The sequence below is a fragment of the Enoplosus armatus genome, chromosome 3, assembly GCF_043641665.1.
Source record: "Enoplosus armatus isolate fEnoArm2 chromosome 3, fEnoArm2.hap1, whole genome shotgun sequence".
NCBI classification, from domain to species: Eukaryota; Metazoa; Chordata; class Actinopteri; order Centrarchiformes; family Enoplosidae; genus Enoplosus; species Enoplosus armatus.
The window spans coordinates 17,307,422-17,319,711 of record NC_092182.1 but is presented as its reverse complement, the minus strand read 5'-3'; the positions used below and the strand labels follow the sequence as shown (position 1 = coordinate 17,319,711).

Sequence of the window (12,290 nt, the reverse complement as noted above, 5' to 3'; positions counted from 1 at the left end):
CAAAGCTGACCAGCGAAGAGTAAACAAGGAGTGCAGTAAGCAGTGTCAAATGTAGCATCAAAACTGGGCTGAGAGTTGAGTGGGCAAGAAAAAAAAAGGTCAACATTTCATGATATTAATTAATTTGAGTGCAACTCTACGCTAAAATACAACTGGTAGCCTTCACTAACTGCTACAATACCTTATTGTAATTCATCTAAATCTAAATTCAAATGAATTAAATAAATCAAGGGCATTATTTTTATTTACCATAAATTGGTTGGAATCCCTAATTCATGTGAGCAAATTAACCAAAGAATTAACTGGTCGTCATACTTTATATATCTGGGAAGATGAAGTGGTAAAGAGAGAGAGTGGGCAAAGGGTTAGTGGTCTTTATGTGTATATTTATGTTTCCTCATCCGCCCTCTACTGTTTGACGTGCTGCCAACACTTCACAGGGACTATTTCTTCTTGAGAAAGTAGTTACAATGAAAACTTTTGACAATGAGGTCTGTGTAGAATCCAGAATAATGAGGACTTTGTTCCTGAAAAAACCTGTCGCTGTTGCATTCTCTAAATGTGTTTTCAGTGCTGTGAAATTCCATTTACCTCCATATATATTATAGAAGGAGGCAGAAATCTCAGAGATGACGCATCAAAAGGTGGAAACCACTTGTGGTTAGTGACACTTTAACACTTAAAAACTGTTTCAATGTTTCATTCTTTTTCTGAAAACCGTTCCACAGCGTGTCCTAAGAGTGTGGGTTGGGAGAAGAACCCTAAGGGGGCCATGGGACCCAGGATGGTCAACCTCAGTGAATGCATGGACCCTAAAAGGTAATGAACACAATGTGTTTAGGTGTATGGGTGTAACTGGACTGTGTCAGCCTATAGCCCAAACCAAATTCCAATTATTGAGCTATTTTAGCACAACAATATGTATTGAACCAAGTAGATAATCTACAGCAGTGTCTATACCTTGGTGCTGTGTGTTATGGGGCTGGTTTGGGTCTGTTTACACCTCCACAATGGAGGCAAATGGAATGTTTCTTAGCGTTACTACAGTCATGTATGCTGTGTCATCTGTTGCTGTGGACAGTCAAAGTAAAAAAATTGTTTCCCTAAGTTAGCACTCGGTGAACAACGAGGGTCTTCAGTTGTCTCCATTGACTGTCTGCAGGCTTGCAGAGTCATCAGTGGACCTGAACCTGAAGCTGATGAGATGGAGGCTGGTTCCTTCCCTGGACCTGGACAAGGTGGTCAGCACAAAGTGTCTTCTACTGGGAGCGGGGACTCTTGGCTGCAATGTAGCCAGGACTCTCATGGTAAGATAGATGGAGAGACAGACTGGATTTGACACTGTGTTTTTAGGGCTCAGTAAATTGATAAATATCGTACGTGACCAAAAAGGTTTTAGGAGTATAATTTATCTTTTGTATCATTATCTTTGACGTACACAGTGGAGTTTTAGACCATTAGCAGCGCAATGGAGCAATGTTTAATTAGCAGGTCCCTGGTTAATGTCTGCTGTACTAGCACTAGATTTGTGACAGCACTATGCCTCCATACTCATCAGAATATATCAGTTTCATAAAGTGTCATAAATTCTTATGAAAGAAGATTGAAGTTTGGCAACCAATGAGCCAGCTCGACATAACACAACTTAACAGGATTTAAATGGATAGCTAACTCTGAATGACACTTTAATTTTCCCCACGTTCTGTGAAACTGAACCAGCAAAGTGTCTTGATTTAAGTGGAAGCTCAACTTGTTAATAATAATAATAATCTCGGTGTAAAACCTACAGATAAGATCAAAACTGCACTCCCAAAAGAGACAACATTTACAAATATAGTTCTACCAACTTTTGTTATAAATATCTGGAGGACAGCTAAAGGTATAAATAAACACAGATCACCATCTGCATTCACATTACATCTGGTGGACAGATTCAAACCATTAATAAATCTCTGTGAATTATAATTTCGGTACAGATACAAAAAGCTTAGACGGACAGAAAGATAAGTAGTTTGCATGGGAAACGAGAAAAAGGGTAAAACAATTGTTGATTGTTGTTATTGTACATTTTCAATATGCAAATACTTTCAATAAACTATTTAATGTCTTGCCAAACAGAAGCTCAACTGATTATCAACCACCACCAACTGTTGAAAGAGTAATCAACATGTTCCACAGACTGTCACAAGTCAATACTGTACATGTCTCTGCAAAACGTGAAGTCTTACAAGCATCAACTTCATTGATAACTGTTATCTGTTCTGAGGTTGTAATCAGTACCTTTTTCAGGATGGATGGGACAAACAAATTGATCTGTAGTCAAACTGCTAAAGATTTATGATAATCTTGTCTTGTCCTTGGCTGCCCGAGCCCAACTTTCACTGGCTGAACTAGGCTCAAATTTTCTGTATACTGCCTCCAAGTTATATATATCCTCTCGTGGTTGTTATAATGTGATGCTCTCCTGTAACCTTGTCAGAAGCTGTGATTTCTGATAACCTTATTATGTTAAGATTTACTTTTCTCACGGCAGGAATATTTGTTTAGCTTTATAACACCACATTTCAGGATCCCATGAATTTATCCACAGGTTTCCCCTAAAGTTTACCCAATAACACTAGGAATAACATCCTCCTGCCATTCTCTGTGTTTACTGTAAGTCTGTTCCCCCAGCATCAAATGAATGTGACCAGATCCAAAAGGCTGGCACCCTGTAGGTTTTGAAATGTTTTTCATACACCACAACCTGCTAGTTATGAAGTGGATTATTGTCTTTTTTTCTTTTTCATAAAATAATTCAGGCTTTCAGCTTCACTGTAGTTTGTTCGAATGTCACCATTACTCCTTCACACCATCGTTTGACGTGGACAAACATCTATTTTATTTGGCTTTAAATGTAAACACATTTGAAGCTAGTATCAAGAATAACCTAGAATGCATTTGGCCTTTTAATTAAGCAAATGTGTTTTAATGTTGTTTTTTTTTTTTACTGTCCTGTGGGCACTTTAGACCATTGGTCAGTCAGTGCAGACATGAGAAATCCCCTGGTGTAATGAAATTGATAGAGTGGCTAGACTTTGTGTTAACAGAGAGTGATATTAATGATAAACAGCTAGAATAACTTAAGGTTGTACTACCTGCACACTGATGCACCCATTATTTTCTCACTGAAGCTGCTTACAAAGTGCTGCTTGTCCATGTCAATAAGTAGTGGTTAAGTATTTAAAAATAATGTGACTAAAAATATATATTTGCCTTTCTCCTTTATTCTCCAGGGATGGGGGGTGAGACACATCACATTCGTAGACAATGCAAAGATCTCATACTCCAACCCAGTTCGGCAGCCGCTCTATGAGTTTGAGGACTGTCTTGGAGGAGGGAAGTCCAAAGCCATGGCAGCTGTTGACCGACTCACCAAAATCTTTCCTGGTGTGGTGAGTATAAGTCAAATAATAATGCTCGAGCTGTGGAATATGATATCTCTATCTCTCTTCGCGTGTGAGGGTCAAATCACTGCTTGCTCTCTGGAAATCGTATCGTCTAGGAATCGGTCCTCTATTTTTGTTTTTATCCCTAAAGTTGACAAGAATCATGGTTCTGTTGATTTTATACCTACTTGTGTTTGGAAAAATGTCACCGCTGTACTAACTGCATTGATATTAAAGTAATCTGAATTTTGTTTATGCTAGGCTCATAATCATATTCCTGCTTGATTGGCCATGTCTGAGCTGTGATGGCTAAACCATGCAGAAAATGAAGAGTCGTGTTACTTGCATATTAATGCTGGTGGTTTCATTACTTTGTTAATTAATGAATGGGTTCTCTGGGGGAGATATTTCACTATATTACTAAATGGAAAAAGCAGCCAAACACTCACAGCAGGGCTCTGTTTTGGTGCGAGAAGAGTGCACCCTTCTCTTATTAAGCCACTTGGAAACACAGACCAAAATGCATATTTATGACGTGAGTCACGTGTGCACCTGTATAGCAGTTCATAATACGATGATTCACTTTCCTTTTGCCTTGCCTCCAATGCCGTGTAATGCTGGGACAAGGGAGGTCATGAAAGCTAAAAAAAAATGACATTTAATAACCTGTTTGTTTCCCATTTACATGTAGTTAGCAGTTAATATATGGAGCTCAGTGGTTCCCAAACTTTTTTTGACTCCTTAAATGGAAAAGTTCAACCAGAAGTGATTTTCACCTCTCAAATTAGTCCTTTATTAGGATGTTACAATATTTCACAAGAAAAAAAAGAAAAGAAAAATGGAGGAAAGTCATAAATTATGAACTTAATTTTGTCTAACAGAAATGTTTTTTCTCATCCCTTTAATCATCTGGCGATCCCTCTAATTTATGTTGGGACCCCATGGCTGATCCCAGGTTGTGGAGGCTTTTACCACTTTGTCTGTTGTGAAGTGGTAAAAGGAACTAAGTACAGATACTGAATTACAATGTTAAGGCACTTACACTTCACTTCCATTTTCAACATTGAACATTGAAATATTAACTACAACATTAAACTACTGCTTACATGTTAATCCATCAATAATTATCCAGTAATATAATATAACATTGACAGAGTCCTGTATAAGGAAAATAGAGCACAGTCTGTGTAATGAAATGTTTTTACCCTCTGGGCTTCTTGGGAGTTTTGACTAAACTGACTCACTGTCTGAACGGTAATCTGTGATGGCATTTGCCTTGAAGAAAGATTCAAAGCTGGCAATCACAACTCTGTAATAGGTTGTTCCTGAAATGGGACACAATGGGCCGTGATTATGGTGTCAAGGACAAGAAGACCTGTGATGTTCCCTTTAACTGCGCACACGCACACGCACACACACACACACACACACACGCACACACAAATAATTGTCATGTCATCAACTCTTTCTGCCCCCTCTCATTTTCTGTTTCTCTCTTATTCTTTTGGGAATAAAGAAGAAAAGTAAAGAAGTCCTGTGCTGTCATGATGTGAGGTGTCTGTCTAGATACATTGTTCGTCTACCTCCTATACAAGCTGCATCCATGCCTGCCCTGCTATTTTTTATCAGTGTGGGTGTGTGACTGCTTCTCTCTCTTTGCTGCTTGTTTTCCTACAAACACAGGGCATCAGGTGCCAGTGGGAAAGATAGAAAGAAATATGAGCACAGAGAGCACAGAAATGCATCAATTGAACCGAGAGGAGCTGGTTTATACAAGGTCACAGTGTTGAAAAGGTCATGAGCAGATTTCGTATTTTGTCTGTGGACAAATACTGTCACCTGACATTTACAGGATAGTTTTTAGTGTTGCCACCAACTTCTTTTTTCTCTTTAAATTTTGTCAACAGTCAGGTCAGAGCTGGTTGAAGATATCAACAGTGGTATTGTTGGATTGTCATGAAATGCTGTTTATCTTTTCAGGAAAGGATTTTTCCACGATCAGAATGATTTTTTTTTGTCTTTCTTGACTGCAATTTGAGGATGTTTATAGTGGAAATTGGAATGTGATTACCATCTCTGCAGCCTGATGTCACCCCCTGAATGCTTAGCAACACTTACGTCAAAGTGAAATGTAAATTCAAGACTTGGATAACAGCTCCCACTCTTCAAATGTGGAGAGCGAAGGAAGTAGATCCACTGATTCAGTAAAAGTGGCATTTCTTCTTGTTAAGATCTCGCACCTCGTCTTTGCTCTTTTCTGTCCTTCTCTTGACTATGAAATTACTCTTGACATTTCTATTTGCCTCACTGTCAAGTCTGCAGTCCCTGGAGAGAGTCACAGTAATGCAATTTTGGCAATGGACAATACAAGTTTTGTGGAATTGGAAGAAGTGATTCAAGGTTTCCTTTTCATACTCTACTATCGACTTATACAGGAGAGCCAAATCCACGCTGGCCTCAGGTCAGCTGTGTCGATGTTGTGATTCCACATTCCACAGAGGGACCGTTTGGTGACTACATCTACTATGCCTTCATTTATTTGTCTAGACTAGTGTGTCACTCAGCAGGAAGCCCGCCAATTTTATTTGGCCTAGGTTTTGTTAAGTTTTCAGCCTCTAGCTTCTCATACAGCGGCTGACCAGAGTTTGAAGTTCTAGAAATGCATTGAAAAGAGATTTTACATTTTCGGGATTTTCTGTAGCCCAGAGGCTTTTTGGGACATAGTTGAGTGTGTAAGTATGTTAAGATAGCACTGAAATACATCTCATTGCAACTTTTTATATGCTGTTTGAATTGAACTGCTTGATTTAGACAGTGTTACATTAAGTGAGTCTTAATGCATGTACCCATGTTACATCTGCAAGAAAGGTGAAGCAGCAGTAAAGTTTTTATTTGTCAATATAAGTGACAACATACCCAAACTTTTACAATTTGCATATTTAAATTAAAAATGTTCAGGTATTTTCATTGTCATGTTTGCAATTGCACAGATATTGCAAACTTAAAACCAAAAATAAAACATCACGTTCCATAGAGAAGAAAATTAATACGAAATGGACTATGGAGTATCCAGCCAGTTACTGTACATATGGGCTCAGTTTGTCAGCAGTGTCTCTTTGTCTCCGTCTCCTCTCCTCTTGCAGAATGCAGAGGGTTTCAATATGAGTATCCCCATGCCCGGTCACCCTGTGAATTTCTCTCAGGCCACTCTCTCCCAGGCCCAGAGGGATGTCGAGCAGCTGGAGAAGCTCATTTCAGAACATGATGTGGTCTTCTTACTAATGGACACGAGGGAGAGCCGCTGGCTGCCGACAGTAATCGCTGCCAGCAAGAGGAAGGTGGGAAGAAACAGTACAGTATGAACATTTAACAGAACAGCCAAGCTGTCACTGAGCAGCAGGGTTGGGGTTGGAGGTGGGGGGTGGGTCATTATTTCTGACATTGTTTAACCCCATTCTAAATCATTAAAATTTGATTTAGTTTTAACCACACACTTGTATGTTTTGGCCATATAGCATTCCACACGACCATGGCTAACAACAAAAACCCACAATATTGTTTTGTCTGTAGTGTTGCACTGTGGTCAGAAATATACACAAAAGAACATGATTTCTGTATATTATTCAGAGTATTTTGATGTTGGTACTAAGGTTGATTAAAGTAACATCGTTCTTGTTTTACTTACTTTGAGCTAGAACTTTTGTAACCCATTTGACTTCTGTTCCAGGAAATTGAAATTGAAATTGTTTCTGTCAAATTTTCTGTTTACCAGTTGGATTTCTATTTGTTGCCAGGCAACGTTAGGTTCACCAGCGTTGAGTGTGTTTTGGGCTGCTAATTAGGTTTTCTTCTCTGCTTAGCTGAGATGTTATTTGACCATTTGTGCTGTGGGGCTGTTTCAGACTTCACCGCAAATTGGCTTTACAATTTATTTCCATTGCTCCTCCGAAAGTCTAGATGCTTTCAACATTGGAAAGAGCCTATTAATGTTTTATGTCATTGCTTTTTGAAATGGTTCAACACATTGCACCCTTATTGTTTGTGTAAAACAACCCATTTAGTTAATTTGATTTGGTTGAAATGTGCTTTGTGTGTTTAGGAGAAATGGATAATCAAGCCAAAGCTTTTCCCACTGCTTTGTAAAGAAACTGTCATTACCATAATTGTTGTCTTTCACTCTCCAGCTTGTGGTGAATGCCGCTCTAGGCTTTGACACATTTGTCGTGATGCGCCACGGCCTGAAGAAACCCCTCGTCAGTCAGAGTGTTTCTGTAGGAGCAGACTCCTCCACTTCCTGTTCTTCTGCCTCCTCTTCGTCCTCCACTCCGGCCGGCTCTGCGCCTTCTGTCCCAGGATCCTCTCTGTTCTCCAACATCCCAGGTCACAAGCTGGGCTGCTACTTCTGCAATGATGTGGTGGCACCAGGAGATGTGAGGAAAACACACACAGATAACAAGCATACACTCAACTCATTAACTCACGTAATGCACTGAGTACAAACACACGTGCAGAATTGGATAGGTAGGAGGTAGGATGATTTCTTCAACCAACAGTCATTTTAAAAGCTGTACTAATCAACTTTTTATATTAACAACATGAAAGGCTTGTAATCCTGACCCCACAGAGAATTAAAACCCACCTCTTCAGTTCCGTCACGTATTTCAGAATGAAACAGAATAAGCAGGCGGGACGTGACGTCGGGAGGAATTTGATTCGAATGTTGAAAAGTGAGCATATTATTGGTTGGTTCAAGCTTATGTAAGCACACATCATATTTTGTTTTGCAGGAAGAAAGCATGGTTGGATTTTGAAGAATACAAAGAAATAGATTTTTTTGTAATTTTTTGGCATGTAAGTAGATGCACAATATGACCGGGGATGTGATCTAAAAGGGTAAAAAAAGACTTTAAAGGTTGCTCCGCAGGCCCCAACTGATCAAATAATCTATCATGCTGATGCAAGTTTAAATTGTTTAGTTTATGTGATTATTCTTTCTTAGGAATTAAGTTTGAATTTCTCTGGTTTCAAATGCTTTGCTTCAAATATTGTATCATTTTAAAATCCCATGTTTAATTGTGAAAAGAGATGCCTGACTCTTGACAAACTTTCCACTTGTGAGAATCACATTTTTCTCGCCACCCACATTCTGCTTGTGCCCATTTTATTCCTTTTTTTTTATTTTATCCCTGACACTCTTTGTTTCTCTCTTTGGTCTTTATCTCCCTTGTGACCTTTTTTATGCAAGTAATTTAAAGCAGCTCATCGGCTATTGAAGGCCACCGGCAATTGCTGGAAACTGTGCCATTCATCAATGACTTCTCCTATAAATGTCATATGGCTTTGGCCCGCTGTCACAGATTATAGTAAGATTAACATTTGAATTAGTATCACAGCACGCTCTCAGTTCAGTTCTAAATGTTAGACATGGAATTGAGTTTTCTGAATGAATGAACAGAAACTTGTGTCTTTTGTGCTGTTTGCCTCTGTGCATTATCTGTGGATTGATTCAAAGTGGGGCAACATAACTCGCTAACTCAACCTAAGTCGCTTTGCATGCGAGGATCATCTTAACCTGTTAAAAATGTAATGGAAAGAAACACATTTGATTGGTGTTAACCTGATTGTCAAAACTTTTTTGTTTTTTGTTTTTTTGGAAACAGTCAACCAGGGATCGGACTCTGGATCAGCAGTGCACGGTCAGCAGACCAGGCCTGGCCATGATTGCTGGAGCCCTGGCTGTTGAGATGATGGTGTCCATTCTGCAGCACAGTGAAGGGTAAGCACAGAGGACTTAAAAAAGTTATGTAAGCTAATTACTAGGAATAATAGTAGTACTGATCTGGCCGTACATTCATAGTATGGGGTCTTGAGCACAGAGTTGTAGTAAGTACTGTATGTGCTTGCTTTGATTCAGCATCTAATGAAAAAGGAAAGGTAAGAGAGGGAAATCTTAAACTGTTACACGATCATATGTCCTACAGCTCAAATGCTAAACAAAGATAAACTAAACGAAAGTAAAAGTGTAAGAATACACAGAAACATAATTCATCATGTCCTTTTTGCATGAAAAATGCAAATGGGCGCTTTGATTGAGGGTTCTCCTGTTTAATATCTCTGCTGACAGTTCCATTGCACAATCTCCAACTGTGCACGTCACTTGTGCATCTTCCTGTTGCAAGCCTGGGATAAACACCTCTCAGAATGGTGCTGAAAAGGGCCCACACACTAGTGAATAAATATGTAGGATATTTGGGAGGTTTTGAACAGGTCCTCCTAAAAAGTTTCATGTCACCTTCTTCTTGACTTTCTTTTCCAACTGACTCCAGGTTGAAATCAGGATCCAATAAAAGTTCTTTTACCTTGCAAACACTTTTAGAGTTCTGCATGGTCAGGCACACCTTAGTGAGCAGCCCTGATCACCAGTAGGTGTCTGACGTCCTCTCATCACAGCTTTATGCTGTCACCAAAGGAGATTGTGCCTCTGAGGTTGTGGCTCCTAATCTTTCAGTAAGCTTTACTGGCTTACTTTTTCTTTTTAATGGCGCAGCACTGCAGCTGTGGTCTTACTGCACCGCAGGTAGGATCCTTAATTTGGTTGAGTGTCCTTAATTTGGTTGTAGCACAGCTCCCTGAATTTTCTTGAGCCCAAAAACTTGTGTTCACTTTAGAAGTGTTGTCGTATAATCCCTCTCTCGCTTCTATGCTTCAAAAGCTCTAACACTGCGATTCAGTCAGCTCTCACTCGGCAATCTGTACTAGCTCGATATTTTCCATGTTTTTTCAAACAGTGATGGGGATGTTTTCATGCCTTTTAAGTGTGTGTTCATGTGCACGGGTTTGTCTTTGTGGAAAATTGTGTGTTCTGTTTTGGTGAAAGTCATACTAAAGTGGCCGCTTGCTGGGCCCGATAAGACAGCCATTTTCTCTAAGAGTGTTTTGAGATGTCATAAGCCGTTACAGAACTGCTCTGCCTATCCTGGATAAAAAGCTTAGAAAACAAAGAAGAGAAGGAGAGTTTTCATGTACTCTCTGTACCTCTACGCTTGTGTAACTCCTTCCTTTACAACAAGATCTCCCTGTCTTTCATCTGCCCTTGTTGTGTTCTTGTTTTTCACTTCATAGCTGCTTTTATTCCCTTCTTTATCGACCCCCTGTCCTCCATATCTTTATAAGGCCCTCATGAACATCAGCGTTCATATGAACAACCATGAGCTTTAGAAAGTGCTCACGTAGGGATTAATGTTGCAGCACTTTGACAGACATTTCTTACTTTTCAGAAGCACTCTGAGCTCAGTGTGAGACTTGATATTTTTGTTATCCACGGAGAGTCAAATCTTTTAAACATAGATTTACTGATAAGCAGGAGCTCTCAGATCTCATAGAAGATTTTAAACTTTTTAATGTTCAAGCAAATGCAACCTCTTAGTTCTCAATATAGGTTACCAAATTCACAGTTTTGTGACATTACATTTTCATATATAGTGTAGATTTGCTACAACTGTGTATAATAAAATGAATGTTAGGCTCATACCTTACATAACGTGTAATATCGAGGGATGTTTTTTGAGGAAAAATGTTGGCAGTTGTAGTTACATTCATGTACAAAAAGGCAAATGGGGGGTGAGGAGGTGTCAAGTATATCATTTTCTCTTTCTCTCTCTCCATCTGCAGAGGCTATGCAGTGGCCAGCAGCAGTGATGACAGAATGAATGAACCTCCCACCTCTCTGGGTCTAGTGCCACATCAGGTCAGACACACACTCAAGCTCACTCACGTGCATCCACATGTTTTACACTGAGGACACTCTGTGCTATTCGCCCATACACCTCCACTTGGCTGCCTTCTCCAATATATGTGTTAGCCGTCACTCCACATCTATGTATTTAAAAATCTAAGGTGGCCTTTTCTGTTCTTGTATACTTCTCTGTTGAGGTTGCTATAGAAATAAAAAGCAGTTTTCTCAGGGTGGAACAATCTATTCTATAATGTGTGTCTGTAGTTCAGATTTAGGAGTAAAAATTTGAGTAAACCAAAATACTGGGCTTGCGTCTACCTTTTTGAAATAAGGGAGTTTAGGAATGAGGCTCAGGGTTTGGTATTTATCGATAAGGTTATAGCCACCAGGGAGTGAATGTAATGTATGGCAGCGTCTTCAAGCATGTCAGTCTCTGGCCACTTTATTACACCTGTACAATTTAATGCAATCCAATGCAACAGATCTGCCACAAATTCTACATTTATGAAGATTATAATGTTCAGTTTTTGTTGTCAGTGTCACAGAGGTGTTGATTCAATCATTTGCTCATTATTGAGGTCGTAGTTAGTGGTGGTTTTGCACTGGGCTGCATTATATTTAAATCTGTTTCTAATATTCTTCCCCCTCTCATGTTTGTGAATGGGTTTGGCAGAACATTAGAAACACCTCACACCTCATTTATAATGCAAGTTCAACACCACTGGAAACTACAACCTTAATAAAAAAACATGCAGTGAAATTTGATTGATTATTACCGGTGTGCCTAATAAAGTGGCCACTGAGTGTATACGTGGACTTTATTTGCAAAGCAGTATTTAAGCCCTTAACAAACAAAAACATGAAAACAGTGGCCAAATAGACCAGATTTTCTCAATGAACCACAAGGTTAGCATCTCTGATGCTCAGAGTGTTCCAGAGGGATGTTGAGAAAAACGCTTCTTATTGTTGCGTTTTTAATCACTGGAACAAAGTGTACGAACATCCTGAGATTGCGAAACCTTCAGTGATATATATATATATATATAAGCCTATGAAGCATTCTACCAGATCCACCTGAAGGAGGCTGTCCTTATCCAAAATGTTTGTGAGTTTTTAAGAATGATGTA

General features: G+C 39.3%; 1 protein-coding gene across 1 annotated transcript in view; it reads left to right on the top strand.

Moving 5' to 3' along the window:
* The window catches only part of atg7 (ATG7 autophagy related 7 homolog (S. cerevisiae)), a 54,421-nt gene that overhangs the window by 8,012 nt on the left and 34,119 nt on the right, over nucleotides 1-12,290 (top strand). Inside the window, exons 10-16 of the mRNA XM_070902546.1 lie at nucleotides 729-819; nucleotides 1,163-1,307; nucleotides 3,276-3,434; nucleotides 6,572-6,766; nucleotides 7,613-7,858; nucleotides 9,089-9,204; nucleotides 11,100-11,175. Coding sequence (XP_070758647.1) covers nucleotides 729-819; nucleotides 1,163-1,307; nucleotides 3,276-3,434; nucleotides 6,572-6,766; nucleotides 7,613-7,858; nucleotides 9,089-9,204; nucleotides 11,100-11,175 — 1,028 coding nt within the window. The remainder of the gene's footprint in view (nucleotides 1-728; nucleotides 820-1,162; nucleotides 1,308-3,275; nucleotides 3,435-6,571; nucleotides 6,767-7,612; nucleotides 7,859-9,088; nucleotides 9,205-11,099; nucleotides 11,176-12,290) is intronic.